At 46.3% G+C, this 19,707-nt stretch overlaps 2 protein-coding genes across 5 annotated transcripts in view; one reads left to right on the top strand and one right to left on the bottom strand.

The window, feature by feature from the left end:
- Positions 1-19,611, bottom strand: LOC309327211 (uncharacterized protein). 3 transcript variants are annotated; one of them, XM_081836384.1, is made up of 7 exons: positions 18,114-18,527; positions 10,521-10,583; positions 8,603-8,653; positions 6,803-6,841; positions 6,021-6,044; positions 5,387-5,473; positions 1-1,345 (listed from the first exon to the last, which is right to left on the bottom strand). In XM_081836384.1, the coding sequence occupies exons 2-7, from the start codon at positions 10,572-10,574 to the stop codon at positions 998-1,000; spliced, it is 603 nt and encodes a 200-aa protein (XP_081692510.1). In that variant the 5' UTR covers positions 10,575-10,583; positions 18,114-18,527; the 3' UTR covers positions 1-997. The 3 variants fall into 3 exon arrangements, with proteins under 3 accessions (XP_081692510.1, XP_081692508.1, XP_081692509.1); XM_081836382.1 differs by lacking the exon at positions 18,114-18,527 and adding an exon at positions 16,659-16,746; XM_081836383.1 differs by lacking the exon at positions 18,114-18,527 and adding an exon at positions 19,521-19,611 and having other exon boundaries at positions 7-1,345.
- The window catches only part of SH2D4A (SH2 domain containing 4A), a 48,195-nt gene continuing 33,910 nt past the window's right edge, over positions 5,423-19,707 (top strand). The window contains exon 1 of one of the 2 annotated variants that reach the window (XM_081836340.1): positions 5,423-5,565. The gene's annotated coding sequence lies outside the window, so the exon portion shown is untranslated. Of the gene's footprint in view, positions 5,566-19,533; positions 19,665-19,707 lie in introns of those variants that run through there. The other variant, XM_081836341.1, reaches the window with a different exon arrangement.

Genomic DNA, 19,707 nt, shown 5'->3' on the forward strand with positions numbered 1-19,707 from the left:
TGGGATAGCTGCGCAGCCTGCATTCACTCCATAAGACGCACACACATTTCCCCTTACTATTTAGGAGGGGAAAAGTGAGTCTTATAGAGCAAAAAATACGGTAGTTATCATACCAAAATGAACAGAGCACTGTTGCTTATTGTGGCAATAGTATAATAATACACTTGAGTGTCTTTCGCTTTTTTTATTTAGGAAAGATTGAAATTGCAAAACATCACCAATATGTCACTGTGAGAGAACTGACCAGCACAGAAATGAGGGATGAGATATCTGTGGCTTTTCAGATGGGCACTGTGCCACTTTTCAGACGGACTCCCAACTCCCTTCGGCTCCTGCCATGGTGTCAGGGATGATGGACACTGCCGTGTAACAACAACTAGACGGCCCATCCTTGGCTAAATTAAATGCATAGTTTCCTATTGGGATGTACTTAAGAGAGATAAAATAGGAATAAATGGATATAATGAATGGGTGGGAAATCTTGCTGTCAAATCATACAGAGGACAGACAGGAGACAAGACTCACACATTTCCCCTGCTGCCGCCGTCATCACCCTGCGTTTTCCTGTGTCAGGAGTCCCATGTTTTTCAATGAAACAACATAGTACTGAGGACAGAATTCCTTTTCCCGAGAACCCCAGCTCCCCACAAGTTTCTAGTGGTTAAACTGATCTTGCGCTCCAAACTGTGAGCAATGCCTGCTGAAATTTCAGAAGCCTGATGGGTGGCTGAGGAAGAAGGAATAGTGGTTAACGGCAGAGCTTCATAGCTTGCATAGTTCTATTACTGGGAGAATTGGAATAAACAATGCAAATTTTCTCAAGTTGCATGCATGTCATTTGAACCTGATTAATGGGCTTGCTCTGTTCCCTCCACATTTTCTCTGGAATCGGCTGCAAATCACACCAGAAATGTTCCTGGGTATTAGCTGTCTCTTCAGTTCCAGGAGCCCAGTTATATATGGGCTGTTTGTAGAACCAGGATGCCTGGATTTCTGGTTAAGCATCCCCTCTGGGTTCTTTCGTGGTATGAGAGGTGGAAGGTGTTGTAGCTAGGCTGTCTAGAGGAGACTCACTCGTCGTAATCGCTGGGTAGTCACTTCCTCGGGTCTCTGAATCGGGTCCCAAGGGCTTGGCGTGAGGGAATGCAGCAGGGATGCTACTAGGCCGAGGCAAGTAGCTAGGAGAGTGGATCTTCAGAAAAGTAAATGGTGATGTGGCTCCAAGAAGGTCTACTCTTACACCCGGCTTGATCGTGCTGGATGCTGGAACGCTTGGGGCCTTCATTGCCAAGATGTCTGTTTGCCTTCTGGGGATTTTTGCCATTGTGTGGAGCCGTTGGCTGGGCTGTGAAGAAAATGCAGGAACTGTGAACACACTGGACTGAACCTTTTATGGTGAGAGTTGTCAGCCAATAGAAGCCAACTTACTCAAACCAACTGGCTCATCAAATCAAGAGTTTGCGTATTAGCAGTTGGCTACAGCATGGTGCTGGTGACATTCAAGGTTGCAGGTTCAAACTTCATTGGGGAAAGTTATATATTCCGGCATTGCACGGGTTGGACTAAATAATAATAATAATAATAATAATAATAATAATAATAATAATAATTTTTATTTATACCCCGCCCTCCCCAGCCAAGGCCAGGCTCAGGGCGGCTAACAAGCAATAATAAAAACAAGTTGAATGAATACAACTTAAAAACAAAATTAAAATACAACATTAAAATATTGAAACATTAAAATATTAAAATGTAGCCTCATCGCAGGAGTAGAAAGGAAAAAGAAAAAAGAGGGGGAGGGAATCAAACTGGTTCCAAGCCAAAGGCCAGGTGGAACAACTCTGTCTTACAGGCCGTTGGCTGGGCTGTGAAGAAAATGCAGGAACTGTGAACATGCTGGACTGAACCTTTTATGGTGAGAGTTGTCAACCAGTAGAAGCCAACTTACTCAAACCAACTGGCTCATCAAATCAAGAGTTTGCATATTACCAGTTGGCTACAGCATGGTGCTGACAACATGCAAGGTTGCAGGCTCAAGCCTCATTGGGGAAAGTTACATATTCCTGCATTGCAGGGGGTTGGGACTAGATGACCCTCAGGGTCCCTCCAAACTCTATAGTTCTATGATTCCATGATGCAGCCTTAATATAGACGCCTGTTCAAAGCAAACGAGCTGAGGAAATGGAGCTATGAAACTGAAAAGTCTCCAGTGCAAGTGTTGTCTCTGCCATGAACTCACTTTGATGCACTTAGGCAAGCTATTCTTCTCTCAGCCTTAGCCCCCATTTGCAACAGGGGTGGTAATGTTGATCTGCCTTACAAATAGAATTGCCAAACATTGTAATGCAGTGGTCCCTCAGGTTAAGTACTTAATTCGTTCCAGAGGCCCATTCTTAACCTGAAGCTGTTCTTAACCTGAAGCACCACTTTAGCTAATGGGGCCTCCTGCTGCCGCTGGAGCAGGATTTCTGTTCTCATCCTGGAGCAAAGTTCTTAACCTGAGGTAATATTTCTGGGTTAGCGGAGTTTGTAACCTGAAGCGTATGTAACCTGAAGCACCTGTAACCCGAGGTACCACTGTGTACGACTTAAAATCGTTGCTCATTGAAGGAGGGAAAAGCCATCTTTAATATATATCTTTAATTCTGCACGGCAGTAAACACACCAGAAGTAAAATGGCCTCTTAAGTAAGACACTTAACAGCCTCCTTGATTATTAAGTTTCCTTTAATCCTGCAGCCCTTTGTCTACCCTCCTCATACACTGGGATTTGGGACAGTTGGGATGAAAATGCTCTCTGCCTGTTCTGCTGAGGTATTCTGGAATACAGATAGAATCAACTATCCCAGCTTGCATACCCCGAGTATATAACACACTTCTCAGGTGTATGGATCCAGGCCACTCTTGCAGCTAGGAGCAAAGGATAATGATCTGCTCCAAAGCATCACTGCGGTTTGAAAGAATTCGCCGCTGAGTATAGCCATCTCAAGAGCTTTTCAGCACATTTTTAGTGGTTATATTCAACCTAACTTCCCACAAGGTGGCACTGTGTTTCTGAGAATACGCTACAATTTTAAGAGCTGGGAAAATGCAGTACAGTGGTACCTCAGGTTACATACGCTTCAGGTTACATATGCTTCAGGTTACACACTCCGCTAACCCAGAAATAGTGCTTCAGGTTAAGAACTTTGCTTCAGGATAAGAACAGAAATCGGGCTCCGGCGGCATGGCGGTAGCAGCAGGAAGCCCCATTAGCTAAAGTGGTGCTTCAGGTTAAGAACAGTTTCAGGTTAAGAACAGACCTCTGGAACGAATTAAATACTTAACCTGAGGTACCACTGTACAGCCATACCACGTTACGTTTGCTTCACGTTGCGGCTTATCAGGTTATGAACACGGCAAACCCGGAGGTGTTTACTTCCAGGTTCGCCGCGTGCGCAGAAGCGATCTGCACACTTTGCGCATGCGCAGTAGTGACACTCTACTTACTGACTTTTGGGGGTGCAAACGGCACCCCAAAACAGATCGCGTTCGTAAGTAGCGGTACCACTGTACTTTTCGCTCCAGCACTGCCTTCAATACTGTTCTAAATCGCAATGTGTGGCTTGCGGTTAGGCAAATGTCATCAGCAATTGCTGGATGCAGCGCGGGTCACGATTCGCTTCCAGGTCGCCGCGGGGCGCAACTCGAAAATATTCATCTTGAAGCATATTTAACCCGAGGTATGACTGTAATTTGTACCTATGGGACTGCCTCTCTTGGTATGCCCCACGGAGGACCTTACGGTCCACAAATAATAACATATTGGAGGTCCCGAGCCTCAAGGAGATTAGACTGGCCTCAACCAGGGCCAGGGCCTTTTTGGCTGTGGCCCCGGCCTGGCAGAACGCTCTGCCACAAGAGACCTGGGCCCTGCAGGATTTGACATCTTTCCGCAGGGCCTGCAAGACGGAGCTGTTCCTCCAGGCCTTTGGTCGGGGTTTGGTCTGGCTCCCCCTTCCCTTTCAGAACAATGGCCTCCCAATTTCTCTCACAGCCCATATAAATTCAGCACAAACAGTTGGGCCTGGTGAGCATTGCAGGTCCCCAACCCTAATCTGTGGGTTGCCATCTGATTGGATTTTATTCTGATCCTGATCTGATTTTAGGATGTATTTTAATTGATTGCCCAGGTTTATGCTAATGTGTTAACACATTTGATGTTAGCCGCTCTGAGCCCGGTTTTGGCCGGGGATGGTGGGGTATAAATAAATTAATAATAATAATAATAATAATAATAATAATAATAATAATAATAATTAATTTCCTTCTCAGCAGGGCTTGCTCCCAAGGCTTGCATGCTCCCCACTGGGAAGATGTTAAGAATCTTACTTCAGATCTGTTCAAATACGCCTAGCTGTGTGTAACATTTGAATTTGGAACACATGACCCCCCCAAAAAAAAAATCCTGGGAAATTTAGTTTTCCCCTCACAGAACCCTTGACAAACTACAGTTCCCAGATTCTTGGTGGGAGTCAATAGCTTTAAACGGATGGTGTGTATCCAGGCTTTGTGTGCTCAAATTGCCTTTATCCCTTCACAGGGCAGCAATGGCTACTTTTTTCTTTTTCAGGTTGAAAACCTTCCCAGGTTTGCCTTGTTTCCAGGTAGCCCCAACACCTGCCCTCAGTGCTCCTTTTATTATGTATGCCATCACAATTTTATATCCTGTGCATTGCATTATAAATCACAACACGGTTCTGAGCCCCATTGATTGTTTTGTCCTATTGGTAATTTTCAGTGCAGGTGAAATAATAAATCGGGAGCCTTGTATTAAAATAAAAAGTCACCTGTTTAGGAATCTTACAGGCGTAGTTATGAGAAGTGACTTAAAAACAGGAAGCTGGACCCAAATCTCAAATTGCTTGATTTTTTCCCAACCAGACGTGAGGGCAGCTGAGCAAATATTAAAACAGTGAGGAAGGGATGGATGTTGCTGTGAAACACACAGGGAGTATTCAGCAAAGTTTGGAAACTTAAATCACTGAAATCAGCAGAGCTTGCTTAGTGATGTTCATTCGCTTCAGTGGGTCTACTTTGAGTAAAACTTAGTTGAACGCTGCCCCCGCAGGGGGCTCTTCTGGTGGCAGGGACATTATTTTCTCACTTCCTTCTTTTTTCCCTTATTATTAAAGATTTTCGTGATTTACAAATTTTCTCAGTTTCTGACACACACACCCTTCTCTCTAATTTCGTCTTCCTCCTCACCCAGGAGGCTAGCAAGGGAGGGACAGATCCTGCTCAACGCATGATCCCTTTTTAAAGTAGGCCAAACAGCAACGTGCCGCATTAAGCCCTCGGGTTGCCCATCCCTGGGCGAGACAAAAACAAGTTTACGGGTAAATTACCAGTCTCGGGAACGTGCAGCAACTTGCCCTGTAGCCTAGGCCACCGCTGCTGTCACTGCTGTCTGCAAAAGGCAGGCGAGATCCACTCTGTAGGGGAGAGACAGAGGAACAGAAAAGTCAGGATTCATGCCCCCTTCTCCAGATGGATCTGGCATGACGTCTAAAATCTGCAAAACAAGGTACTAGTTCTCATTTTCCCTCCCGTGAGTTTGGAAAAAGAAACATCAGTGCTCTCCGATTGCTGCCCCGAGCAAGTGAGCAGTACCGTATTTTTTGCTCTATAAGACTTACCTTTTCCCTCCTAAAAAGTAAGGGGAAATGTGTGTGCATCTTGTGGAGCGAATGCAGGCTGCGCAGCTATCCCAGAAGCCAGAACAGCAAGAGGGATGGCTGCTTTCACTGCGCAGCGATCCCTCTTGCTGTTCTGGCTTCTGAGATTCAGAATATATTTTTTTCTTGTTTTCCTCCTCCAAAAACTAGGTGCGTCTTGTGGTCTGGTGCGTCTTATAGAGCGAAAAATATGGTGTATTTCATGAACATTGGCTTCAAATCTAAGATAGCAGCAGACTTTTAATTTTTAGGAAAGGGCTGAGCAGCTTTTCTGGGGGGAGTTTGGAGATTAGCAAACACTTACGCAAAGCTGTTGAGGCAGGATCACCTATGGGAAAGCAGAAGAAAGGGAAACATAAAATACTGGTCAACCTTATTTCCCTTTTCTGCCCTGCTAATACTGCCTCCATTTTCGGTGTCTGCACCCTAAGGGGGTATTTACACCTTCCACTTCCTAAACAGACCGAAATCCTGCTTTATTTCCCCACCGCCGCTTGTATTTTTGTGTGGGATTTATTATTTTATGTATTTATCCATCGTTTCCACATGCACCTCTCTCAGGGTGAGGGAGGTATAATATACAGTGGTGCCCCGCAAGACGAACGCCTCGCAAGACGGAAAACCCGCTAGACGAAAGGGTTTTCCGTTTTGGAGGCGCTTCGCAAAACGAATTTCCCTGTGGGCTTGCTTCGCAAGACGAAATGTCTTGCGAGTTCCTGCGGGTTTTTCCCCCTTTCCCCCCCTTTTCCTAAGCCGCTAAGCCGCTTATCAGCTGATCCGCTAAAAGCCGCTAAACCGCTAATAGCGCTAACCCGCTAAGCTGTCAATGGGCTTGCTTCGCAAGACGAAATAACCGCTATACGGAGAGCCTCACGGTACGGATTAATTTCGTCTTGCGAGGCACCACTGTATAGCCAAAACAGTTAAAACCCAAACAGAAAACAGTAACTGGGGGGAAAGACAGGCAGGTTTATCAGTAAAACTGTTCTGTAGGTATGATCTGAGCCGTATCTCGGAATACATTGCAAAATTCCAATTTGCTTTCATCCCAAACTAGCAGTGATTGGTGTAAGAGATTCATTATACCTGCTGCGGGAAAGGTTTGTAGCTGTTGACTCTTGAGACCTGTGGAAGGACAAGGGAAGAGAAGGTTATTTTCACATATCCATGTTTAAACAGAGGTATTTTGAGGGCCCATGGCTGCTGACATCAAAAAAATCTATATATTTATCTTTTGCTTATTTCTTAAATTTGCATTCCCGCCCTTCGTCCGAAGACCTCAGGGCAGTTCGCAGCAGAAAAATGCAAGATAAAAACAATAAAAACATAATAAAAACAAGGATAAAACGAGCCAATAACTTCCCCCACCTCACATTTTTGATTGGCACCTAAATGAAAGCACAAGGCAAGACTCTCCAGGGAGAGTATTCCACAAACCGAGAGCCACCGCGAAAAAAGAGGTAGTTTTTGGCAAAACTTATAGGAGCAATAAGGAAACAAGAGGGAGGAAAAACTTTAGAAAAGATGGGGGGAAATTCGTGGGCTATCTGAAATGTTATTGTACACATAGCAGGATTAACTTAAACCAAACAGTTAAAATTAATGTTAAAAGCTAACTAGGGAGTAATTATTAATTGGAGTAATGAAGGAGATGCAGTGTTATAAATTAAAAAAATATATAAGAAACCACAAAAGGAGTGAGGAATCAAAATATTATTATTATTTATATTATTAATAATTATATTATTAATAATTATATTATTATTATTATTATTATTATTATTATTATTATTATTATATACCACCATATACCCAGAGGGTGGTTCACAGAATAAAATCAAAATATAAAACCACAAAATACATAATCAAAACAACAACAACCCAATCACGTTATATTTTTGTGAAAAATATTGGATTGTATCTATGTCAAAATATTATGGGAAAATAGAAAAATAAAATTCATTTAAAAAACAAAAGAGGTAGTTTTACCTCTTAATATGACAGTCTATATCAGCTAACAAAATATATGTCTTTTACCAAATCACATTCTTTTATTTGCATACATTTGCAGGACTGAGGGGAGTGTGTGTGTGTGTGTGTGTGGTCTGATGAGCATGAAAACAAGTTGCAATACTTATCAAATGCCCCTAAATTAACAAGTGTCTACAGCCTGAAGCCCCTTTTCAGCATGAGGTCCTGGCCAAATGGCGCCCCCCCCCTCTGCCCTGTGTTTAAACATACAGATGTTTCTATGCACTAGGCGCACATGTAAAAATAATGTCTTTGTGATTATCTGCAGGGGTTTTTTTTGCAACACACGCACTCTATTTCTGTACTAGTTTTCAGAGTGGCACGGGTTTTAATTCATATTTCCTTACACAGCAGGTCACAGTTTAAAAGCAGCAAATACCTGCCTTCAGAAGGGATGCAATATTTTGCATAGTTTAAAGCTCTGGGGTTAATGGACTATACATCATTTCGCTGCTTTATTGCTGAAGGCCTGCAGTCCAGAATGACAATGGTCTGGCCAGTATGGGAGGCGGAAAAAGCTTGAATGGCTCAAAGAAAGATAAAAATTTTGCTATGCAGTTTATCTTGTGCATAATTAGGATATTATAAGAAGCATTATTTCCCTTGATGAAGTGTAATTATACTTGAAACATGTTTCACAACATCTCTTTTGATGTTGACCTCCACGTTTCGTTAAGGGAGTTAAAATGCATATTCATTAATGCTAATTGAAAGTTAATTTAATTGTGAATTGAAATTGAATTTTAATGTATTTAATTGCTCGATCAATTAATTTTAATTAAAATTTCAATTCTAATTAAAGTGTGTATTAACTTTAACACAACAACAGCACCAGCAGCTGAACTTTGCACTTACCAGTTTTGCATAGTGAGCCCCGTGGTTTGAAATGGGATGGGTTGCCACAATCTGCCCAAGAAATAGAAACAGAATATATAATCACAAATTTATTGCAAGATGTCAATATGTGGTGATCATTAGGGATAGTGCTATTTTTCTAGAAAAAAGAGGGGCCAGAACAGAGTTCCAGCTGGAAAAAAGCTCTGATTAGGGGCATCCATCCTGCCCAAGGCATTTTGGAATATCTGATGCACTTGGGCAGAGATGGCTGAGCCATTATTATGTTTACCAATTAAATGTAAAGACATTAAGGTTCTTTGATGGGTCTTTTAATCCATTTAATCTGGATTTACCCTTTCTCAAAGAAGTTCAATAAGCAAAAACAAAAAACCTGTAGCTAATTTTTCATTTCCAAAGGAAGACCCCTTTCTTGCAGATACAGTTGTACCTTGGAAGTCAAACAGAATCCGTTCCGGAAGTCCGTTCAAGTTCCAAAATGTTCGGAAACCCAAACACAGCTTCTGATTGGCTGCAGGAAGCTCCTGCAGCCAATCAGAAGCTGCGGAAGGCCCGTCAGATGTTCGGCTTCCGAACATCGTTTGAAAACTGGAACACTCACTTCCAGGTTACGATCATTCGGGAGCCAATTTGTTTAGGAGCCAAGGCGTTTGAGATCCAAGGTACGACTGTATACATTATTATCTTATTAATAAGCTTATTAATCATCTAATTAATAACAGCGTAGCCTGCTGCTCCTGTTAAGGACTTTTAACGATTTCCTACCAATACCGGCCCTACCATTAGGCAGTGTGAAGCAGAACCCACAGTCAGTAAATGCTGGAGGAGGTGGGCACATGTACCTTGCGGCCTGCCCTACACCCCCTAAGTGAGTCTGCTGCCCTCAGGAAGATGCTGTCCTGTTGTCGAGAGGACACTAAAATAATCAGTGAGGTTTATTGACAGGTTGATAAAAAAAAAAATCAGTGTGGCACAAGCAAATTTTTATTCTGAAAGTGGCATGGACAAAAAAGTTTCAGCACCACTGGCATTACGTCCAATTACCCATCTCAGAGTCCTACTTGCAAGTAACCATGCTACAGGCTTTGAACTGAAGCATCTCCAGCCCTTTCTCCACTGCTTGATCAGTAAAGGTAAAGGACCCCTGGACGGTTAAGTCCTGTCAAAGGCGACTATGGTGTTGCGGCGCTCATCTCGCTTTCGGGCTGAGGGAGCCAACGTTGTCCACAGACAGCTTTCCGGGTCATGTGGCCAGCAGGACTAAACCGCTTCTGGCGCAACGGAACACCGTGACGGAAACCAGACCACACGGAAACGCCGCTTGCTTTCCTGCCGCAGTGGTACCTATTTATCTACTTGCACTGGTGTGCTTTCGAACTGCTGGGTTGGCAGGGACAGGGACAGAGCAACGGGAGCTCACCCTGTTGCGGGGATTCGAACTGCCGACCTTCCGATCGGCAAGCATAAGAGGCTCAACGGTTTACCAGGGGTCAGCAAACCTTTTCAGCAGGGGGGCCAGTCCATTGTCCGTCAGACCTTGTGGGGGGCTGGACTATATTTTGGAAAGGAAAAAAATGAATGCATTCCTATGCCCCACAAAAAACCCCTTTTAAATAAAAGGACACATTCTACTCATGTAAAAACACGCTGATTCCCGGGCTGTCCGTAGGCCGGATTTAGAAGGCGTTTGGGACAGATCTGGCCCCCGGGCCTTAGTTTTCCTACCCCTGGTTTAGACCACAGTGCCACCCGCTTCCCCTTGCTTGATAATTAGGACATATAGGAATTGCAGAGGAAGCTGCCACGTAGCTCAAGTATTGTCTACACTGACAGCAGCTCTCCCGGGTTCTGACTGGACAGGCGTCTCTCCAAGCCCTAACTAGAGCTACTGAGGACTGAAGCACTGAGGAATACGTACCACAGGAGAAAGAATAATTCCAAGGAGAAAATGCAGATCCGTGCACTTCATCATTGCGAGGAGCTGTCAACGAAAGAGCAAAGCGGTATTTTGCCATTTCATTGGCTCCCAGTACGTTTCCGATCACAATTCAAAGCATTGGTGCTGACCTTTAAAGCCCTAAACAGCCTCGGTCCTGTATACCTGAAGGAGCGTCTCCACCCCCACTGTCCAGCCCAGACACTGAGGTCCAGCGCCGAGGGCCTTCTGGTGGTTCCCTCACTGTGAGAAGCCAAGTTACAAGGAACCAGGCAGAGGGCCTTCTTGGTAGTGGCCCCTGCCCTGTGGAACGCCTTCCCAGCAGATGTCAAGGTAGTAAACAACTACAGTAATACCTCGGGTTAAATGTGCTTCAGGTTGAGCATTTTTAGGTTATGCTCTGGGGCGACCTGGAAGTAACGGAGCGTGTTACTTCCGGGTTCTGCCGCTCGCACATGCGCAGACGCTCAAAATGACGTTGCGCACATGCGCGGGTTGTGTTCACTTCAGGATGCAAACAGGGCTCTGGAACAGATCCCGTTCGCATCCAGAGGTACCACTGTATTTTACTTTTAAGAGACAACTGAAGGCGGCCCTGTTTAGGGAAGTTTTTAATGTCTGACGCTGTATTGTTTTTAATATTCGGTTGGAAGCCGCCCAGAATGGGTGGGGAAACCCAGCCAGATGGGCAGGATATAAATAATATACTATATTATAAATTATTATACCGAAGAAGCTGTTCATTGGGCTCAGGATTCTGGGTCTGCTGTTAAGGGGAGAGTTGAGATCTTCCTGTTGCCCCCTGTTCAATATCACCAAGTGAAATATTTGTAGGAGGGGAGCATATCTGGTTGGCACACTTTCTACCTGGGAGAGCATTCGGCCATTTGCCCCTCCACAGACACACTTGCAGACAGAACTGATGTAGCCTATTTGTTTATTTTGTAACACAACGAAATCTTGAACAAAAACTGTTTTTTTTAAGAAAAGTGATGTCGCCTGGCAATAATAGCTGTTTACTGTTCCTCTTCCTAGAAGGAACTTGGCGCTTGGGGTTTTAAACCTACCAAAAACATCTATTTAATATTTGCCAATGCTTGTAAACTTGCTTGCTTGTTGGATGGTTGAACCAGTCAGGCAAAGTGGTGGTGGTGAATGTTTTATGGGTAGAAAAGCAAGGTATCGATACATGACTTAACTTCACTGTGGGCCGACATTGGGTAAACAATAATGTCTACTGTATAATCATAATCAGACTGTTTTGCCTGAGTTAGCCACAAAAGAAGAGCAAATGCCTGTGGGGAAACCAGGAAATAGGACCTGAGAACCAGGGGAAAGATTCCTGGGTTCCCAGAAACTGGTATTCAGAAACGTTGCTGCCTTTGGCCTTCCAGGAAGGAACTAATTTGTGCAATTTCTGTATGTCTAACATACAATGCACCACCAAGTTTCTCAACACCTCTCCCCTTTGTGGGCCACCTTACTAAGAGACATTTCCAACCATATTTTTAGAAGGAGCAGAATATGGGGCAGTGCCCATATCTTTAACCCTTTAATCTCCTGGGACAGATATTACCAATCTCTTGGTAACAGTTCCATTGACCCAGCAGCATTCTGACAGACGAAAGTGTCCAAAAAAAACCACACCCTTTATTACAGTCGGGCTGCACAATAAATAAAGTTGGTGTCATGTTAGCAGTCAAGCCCTCTCAGTACCAGCCCCCCCCCCCAGGAAAACCACTAAATAGAAGTACTTAATTTTTAAACCCCCTGTTGTTTTGTGAATGTTACAGGGGGCAATAGGGATGCGGGTGGCGCTGTGGGTTAAACCACAGAGCCTAGGACTTGCCGATCAGAAGGTCGGCGGTTCGAATCCCAGTGATGGGGTGAGCTCCTGTTGCTCGGTCCCTGCTCCTGCCAACCTAGCAGTTCGAAAGCACGTCAAAGTGCAAGTAGATAAATAGGTACCACTCCGGCGGGAAGGTAAACGGCGTTTCCATGTGCTGCTCTGGTTCGCCAGAAGCGGCTTAGTCATGCTGGCCACATGAACCAGCCAATAAAGCGAGATGAGCGCCGCAACCCCAGAATCGGTCACGACTGGACTTAATGGTCAGGGGTCCCTTTACCTTTACAGGAGGCAATGGAATCTAGGAAAGTGACTCTCTCTCTGTATTACAACTTTGATTCCCCCAGCCCCTTTTACCACTGCAACTGTTGACAAATGCTTTGTCACATCTTGTTTAAAACATGATAGGTTCATGACCGAAGGCCGCATAAAATGGCTTTGGAGACCAAAACCAGCTTGTGGGCCACCTGCTGGCATTCCTATCCTAGGACCAAGCATCTTGATATGGTCAATAAAAGGTAAAGGACCCCTGACAAGTTAAGTCCTGTCGCAGACGACTCTGGGGTTGTGGCGTTCATCCCACTTTACAGGCCAAGGGAGCCGGCGTTTGTCCACAGACAGTTTTTCCGGGTCACGTGGCTAGCATGACTAAGCCGCTTCTGGCGAAATCAGAGCAGCGCACGGAAATGCTGTTTACCTTTCCACTGGAGCAGTACCTATTTATCTACTTGCACTTTGACATGCTTTCGAACTGCCAGGTTGGCAGGAGCTGGGACCAAGCAACAGGAGCTCACCCCGTTGCGGGGATTCGAACCGCCAACCTTCTGATCGGCAAGTCCTAGGCTCTGTGGTTTAACCCACAGCGCCACCCGCATCCCTAATATGGTCAATAGTCTTCCCAATTGCCTGTGTTCAGCATGCCTGGCAATGATGTACCTTGAGGTGCCAATGGACCTCTGGAAATGTGGAATTAATTTATTTAGGGCAGGGATCTTTCCCAACATGGAGCTACCCGTTCCACCTGCAGAAAGTGAAGGTGGGCAGAAGCTGGAGGCCTGCCAGCCGTAGTCCATGGAAAGCGCCCAAATGGGGCACCCTGGAGGAGGAGGAGAAGCGCTGAGCTGGCTCGGGACCCACTGGATCCCATGCCACCTGCACTTCCGTGACTTGAAGCAGTGGCACCAATTGCTACACAATCTCCAAGTTGGCACAGCCCAGAGCAGTCTTTTGCCTGCTTCTCCACCTTCCTCCCTGGGAGGAACCAGGTGTGATGGTGGCTTTGCCACCCCATCACCCCCATCGGCTCTCCTGACCAGGGCTTGGATTGTGCAGTTCTTTTTCATTCTCTCAACCCTGCCCATTTCACCAGAGAGACCCAAGGCCGCTAACAATCAGTAGTCAAAACAGATTAAAACAAGCATAAAGGTAAAGGGACCCCTGACCATTAGGTCCAGTCATGGACGACTCTGGGGTTGTGGCGCTCATCTCGCTTTACTGGCTGAGGGAGCCGGCGTACAGCTTCTGGGTCATGTGGCCAGCATGACTAAGCCGCTTCTGGCGAACCAGAGCAGCGCACGGAAATGCTGTTTACCTTCCCGCTGGAGTGGTACCTATTTATCTACTTGCACTTTGACGTGCTTTCAAACTGCTAGGTTGGCAGGAGCAGGGACCGAGCAATGGGAGCTCCCCCCCGTTGCGGGGATTTGAACCGTCAACCTTCTGATTGGCAAGTCCTAGGCTCTGTGGTTTAACCCACAGCGCCACCCGCGTCCCAGAAAAACAAGCATAACCTGTACCTAATTGGTTTTAGAGGTTTGGGTATTAAGACTGTGTGTCTGGATTCATTCTTGGCTGGGAGGTTTTTTTAATGTAACCTGCGCAGGGTGAAGGTTATAATATAAATGTTAAAAAGTAAAGGTAAAGGAACCCCTGACAGTTAAGTCCAGTCGCGAACAACTCTGGGGTTGTGGCGCTCATCTTTCTTTACTGGCTGAGGGAGCAGACGTTTGTCCGCAGACAGTTTTTTCGGGTCATGTGGCCAGCATGACTGAGGCACTTCTGGCAAAACCAGAGCAGCGCACGGAAATGCTGTTCACCTTCCCTCTGGAGTGGTACCTATTTATCTACTTGCACTTTGACGTGCTTTCGAACTGCTAGGTTGGCAGGAGCAGGGACTGAGCAACGGGAGCTCACCCCGTCGCGGGGATTCGAGCCGTCGACCTTCTGATCAGCAAGCCCTAGGCTCAGTGGTTTAGACCACAGCGCTACCCACATCCCGTAATATAAATGTTAGTGATAAGTAAATTAAAACCCAGTGTATGTCCAGGGGAATACATTAACATACAAATATGCATCCATGCATAATTTTATTTCTATGCTGCCTTTCCACAGTTCAAACCATGCTCTAGGTGGCTTACATTAAAAATACATAACTACTGCATAATACAAGAGACGCGGGTGGCGCTGTGGGTTAAACCACAGAGCCTAGGACTTGCTGATCAGAAGGTTGGCGGTTTGAATCCCCGTTACGTGGTGAGCTCCCGTTGCTCGGTCCCAGCTCCTGCCAACCTAGCAGTTCGAAAGCACATCAAAGTGCAAGTAGATAAATAGGTACCACTCTAGCGGGAAGGTAAATGACATTTCCGTGCGCTGTTCTGGTTTGCCAGAAGCGGCTTAGTCATGCTGGCCACATGACCCGGAAGCTGTACACCGGCTCGCTCGGCCAGTAAAGCGAGATGAGCACTGTAACGCCCAAGTCGGTCATGACTGGACCTAATGGTCAGGGGTCCCTTTACCTTTACCTTTACTGCATAATAAAAGTAGTCATAGACAGCGGCGTAGCGTGGGTTGTCAGCACCCGGGGCAAGGCAAGTAATTTGCGCCCCATAACCCGGGGCAAGGCAAGTAATTTGCGCCCCTAACCCCTAACCTGCCGCCGCTGGGGGCACGGTTGCAACGCAGTGTGGGGAAGAGAAGAAGAGAAACTAGCAGGAGAACCTTGATTTCCCTCTGCAGCTCTGTGGGGAAGGAGGGCGCAGACTGGGCTCCTTCCTCGCCACAAGATCCTGGCTGCGGGGCGCAATTCGGGAGGCTCGGCTGGCCGGGCCCAGGCCCTGCGGGGCTCCTCCGCGCTCCCCTCCCCCGGCCGGCGCCTGCAAAGGCTGCGGGTTCCGCTGCGCCTCCGTCTCTCTTTCCACTGGTAGCGAGAGTGGGTGGGAGGAGGCCACCCGGGAGCCGGAACCGGGCGCCAAATAAGGGGAGCGGGGCGGGCCTGGATCCTGGCCTTGTTTGGTGCTTCCCCTCGGCCGGCGGCCCAGCCAAGCCCGCGGCGGCGGCGCGGCGATGCCTGCGCAGGGGGGCGCCCACCCCTCGGCCCCCGCCCAGCGCTGCCGCCCCAGCACCTGCCCGCTCCTCCCAAGGGGCCTCCTCTCCCTCCCGCCTCTTCGCAGCAGTCCTCGCGGGGGGGACAGGCTCGACTCTCCCCTCCCTCTTGCGCCCCGTCCTGCGCGCGATCCTGGCCAGGCTCCGGCTCCGGAGCTCCTTGCTGGCGCCTGCTGCTCCCCCTGGTCGCCCAGCCTGACCCCTCCTCCCAAAGGAGCTGAGCCCCGGGGCTCTTCGGCGACTCTGGAGGCGGCGAGTGCGCCCCCCCAGATGTTGCGCCCGGTGCGGCCGGCACCCCTTGCACCCCCCACGCTACGCCACTGGTCATAGATAATAAATGAAATGTTAAAAAATACACAACCATACTGAACAATTTCCACATATATCACAGCAAAATCTAAAATAAAGATTTAAAAAAAAAATCAACACCAACAGCAGCAACACACACACAAAATTCATGAAAACTCATTGATATAACACTATTCACATAGAACCACATAGCTGGAAGAGACCGTGACGGTCATGTAGTCCAACCCCCTTCAATGCAGGAATATTTTGTCCAACATGGGGCTCAAACCCATAACCCTGAGATTAAGAGTCTCATGCTCTACCAACTGAGCCACTCCAGTTTCACATCTTTGCCAGGAAACGACTCAGTATCACATGTACAAGATCCAGGTGTGTGTGTAGACAGAAATATAGAAACAAAATCAGATCATCGGTCCATTTAGCTCATTATGGTCTGCACTGACTGATATGTTAGAAACTTAGCTTTGAGTTCTTTAAGATGCAATACTGGAGAGAGACAAGAGAGTCACAGTCCTGTTGCAAACACCAGGCACCCTTTCTAGTGTGCAAGCAAAATCTGGTGCAATAACCGAATCTGTGCTTACCAAGTGCATCTCTTCCATGGACCCTCAGCAAGGCAGTGTTCTCTTCCCAAAAACTGTCCTCAAACAGATCCACAACATGTTTTCGCCAAAACTCTTGAATTATATTGTTGTTGCACAGTTGCAGCTATTACTGTTGGACGGGGGCAAGGGGGTGGGGGAACAGGACCCAGCCAATGCGAAGGGCACTTTTAAGCGCTTAAAAATAGCCAAACAACTACCCTAACTCTAACCACAGTATTCCTCATGTAAGGTAGTGTATAATTATCTCCCTGTTTGTTAGAGGTGCACTTTCTTATGTCTGCAGATCAGACTGAAGCCCTTCTACATGCTAGGGAAATCAGCAAGGACTCAAAACATATGAAATCATAGGCTGCTGTCCTAATGCAGACTCACCTGGTCCTATTTAGACTCCATGGTTTGCTGCATAAAAAGGTGAAGACTAATCTGAGTGATCTTATTCAGCGTTCCAGTCTTCCTCTCGTTCTGTCCTCCAGGACATTCTAACGTTTTAGGAGCCATTATTATCAACTAGCAATTATTGTCTGTGACTCCTGGGCTCACTCCTCATTGGCCTGGTCTTCTTGTTTTTATTCCTGCTTTCCCTTTATGCCTCCCTTGGTTTTAAAATATATATTGCTTGTCTGCATGTATCTGGGTTCCCCTAAACAAGAGGGTCCGTATAGTTAAAGCTATGGTTTTCCCAGTAGTGATGTATGGAAGTGAGAGCTGGACCATAAAGAAGGCTGATTGCCGAAGAATTGATGCTTTTGCATTATGGTACTGGAGGAGACTCTTGAGAGTCCCATGGACTGCAAGAAGATCCAACCTCTCCATTCTGAAGGAAATCAGCCCTGAGTGCTCACTGGAAGGACAGATCCTGAAGCTGAGGCTCCAATACTTTGGCCACCTCATGAGAAGAGAAGACTCCCTGGAAAAGACCCTAATGTTGGGAAAGATGGAGGGCACAAGGAGAAGGGGACGACAGAGGACGAGATGGTTGGACAGTGTTCTTGAAGCTACCAGCATGAGTTTGACCAAACTGCGGGAGGCAGTGGAAGACAGGAGTGCCTGGCATGCTCTGGTCCAGGGGGTCACGAAGAGTCGGACACGACTAAACGACTAAACAACAACAACAACAAACAAGAGGATACCACCCTCTCTCTATTTTTTGCTCAGTGCCCCATTTTGGCTCCAGTCCTGAGTCCACTGTTGGAGAAAGCGACAAAAACTCACCTGCGACAAAATGCTGCAGTGCAGTTGTCGCCCCAAAGCTCTGGGGAGCACCAGGATGACAAAGGCAGCTGTGATGCATAGATCACTTCTGCTTACTCTCCAAGCCTATTAGCGATGCTTTATTTCCACATTTTCTCCCCGTTTTCCATTCCCCCACCCTCCTCAATCAGTCAATCAATCAGTCAGTCAGTCAGTCAAGGTGTTATGTACTGAAGTTTTCACCCTGGACCAGCAGGGGGATACTGTAGATAGTTTTCACTCAGGTCCACATATGCAAATAAGGGGATTGAAAGTGAAAGTGGATAGTTACAGAAAGTGGTTACTGTTGCGTTGTAGTGGAGCTCTATATAAGCAGGCTGGCTGAACACTTCAGTTCAGTTCTGGCCTGGCCTGTGAATAAACAAGAGCTGTTTGAATAATCGCTGTGTCGTCTGATATGTTCACCCACAACTTAACACAATCAATCAATCAATCAATCAACATTCCATGCTCTTTGCCTATGCTCAGTCCACTTCTTGCTGGGCTGTTGCAGGAGCTGCCCCTTTGGTTCTTTTACCCAAAATATTTTTTTGTTCTTCTGAAAACCTTCAAGTTGTCCCCAAGCCTGCTGGGACTTGAGACCTCCCTCTTGCCTGTGGATCACCTCTTGAATGCTATGATATATATGATGTGTGTGTGTGTGTGTGTGTGTGTGTGTGTAACGTGTCTCAGCCTATGATTATTTATTTACAAAGTATTTGATAATTATACTTCTTCCTGGGTGTGCTTTTCTGTCAAGGGTAAATATTAATTGTCTAAAATTACCTTCTTCTTTCTATGCCCAGGTACTGTGGACAATTTTCTAGACATGGGCGGGTTTCATATTTGAATCATTGGATTAGGGAAAAAAAGGTGTGCCCCCATCGCTACCCCATGATTAAATTTGAAACTCTCTTTTTTAGACGTATTAAAAACTTTGTGTCCTACTAGTGGTTTTGATAACTCCACTTAACCTCTCACCACCTCCCTTTTTGAGCTTGTCTTCGCTGGAGTTAGTTTACATTGGGCCAAACTCATTGCGGCATTACCGTATTTTTCGCTCTATAAGATGCACCAGACCATAAGACGCACCTAGTTTTTGGAGGAAGAAAACAAGAGAAAAAAAATTCTGAATCTCAGAAGCCAGAACAGCAAGAGGGATCGCTGTGCAGTGAAAGCAGCGATCCCTCTTGCTGTTCTGGCTTCTGGGATAGCTGCGCAGCCTGCATTCGGTCCATAAGACGCACACACATTTCCCCTTACTTTTTAGGAGGGAAAAAGTGAGTCTTATAGAGCGAAAAATACGGTAATTGTGTTGATGCAATTAAAATGTGCATTGTTTAAAAATGTAAACAGCAGCCACGGGAGCAGGGCAGCAAATGGACCAGTGGGTCGGGAAGCTACACACACACTCCCCACTGCAGTCCCAAAATCTCCCCCCTCCAGCTGCTATTTACATTGGGAGGGAAGGCCTTGTTGGCGCAAGAAATTCCACCAGTCACAAATGCTGGGAACTGACATGATTGCACCCATGTGCCTGCCAGTTTGCCATGAAGAATAATACCTCTCTTCTTTCCGTTGGTGTTTACTCATTGCCACTATCACTTTTACCTGTGGGCATGCCCTCTTCTGCCATTGGCCAGAGATCCATTTCTTAAGATTTGAAGTGAGGAGAAAGGTTACGGTTCGCCTCTCCCCGAGGTTGATACATTAACTTCCTGGTTTCCTAACAGCAGGGTTTGCTGAGTCAGAGAGGTAAGCCACACCTGTGACTTTAGCTATGAAGGGAGTGCTTTGA

Source organism: Podarcis erhardii, assembly GCF_964252035.2.
Source record: "Podarcis erhardii genome assembly, chromosome: 13".
Classification (NCBI taxonomy): domain Eukaryota; kingdom Metazoa; phylum Chordata; class Lepidosauria; order Squamata; family Lacertidae; genus Podarcis; species Podarcis erhardii.

Coding starts and splice junctions, on each gene's coding strand:
- LOC309327211 (XM_081836382.1), bottom strand. Junction 6,842..8,602: donor GGGCTCACTATGCAAAACTG/GTAAGTGCAAAG, acceptor GTCCTTCCACAG/GTCTCAAGAGTCAACAGCTA. Junction 6,045..6,802: donor ACAAACCTTTCCCGCAGCAG/GTATAATGAATC, acceptor GCTTTCCCATAG/GTGATCCTGCCTCAACAGCT.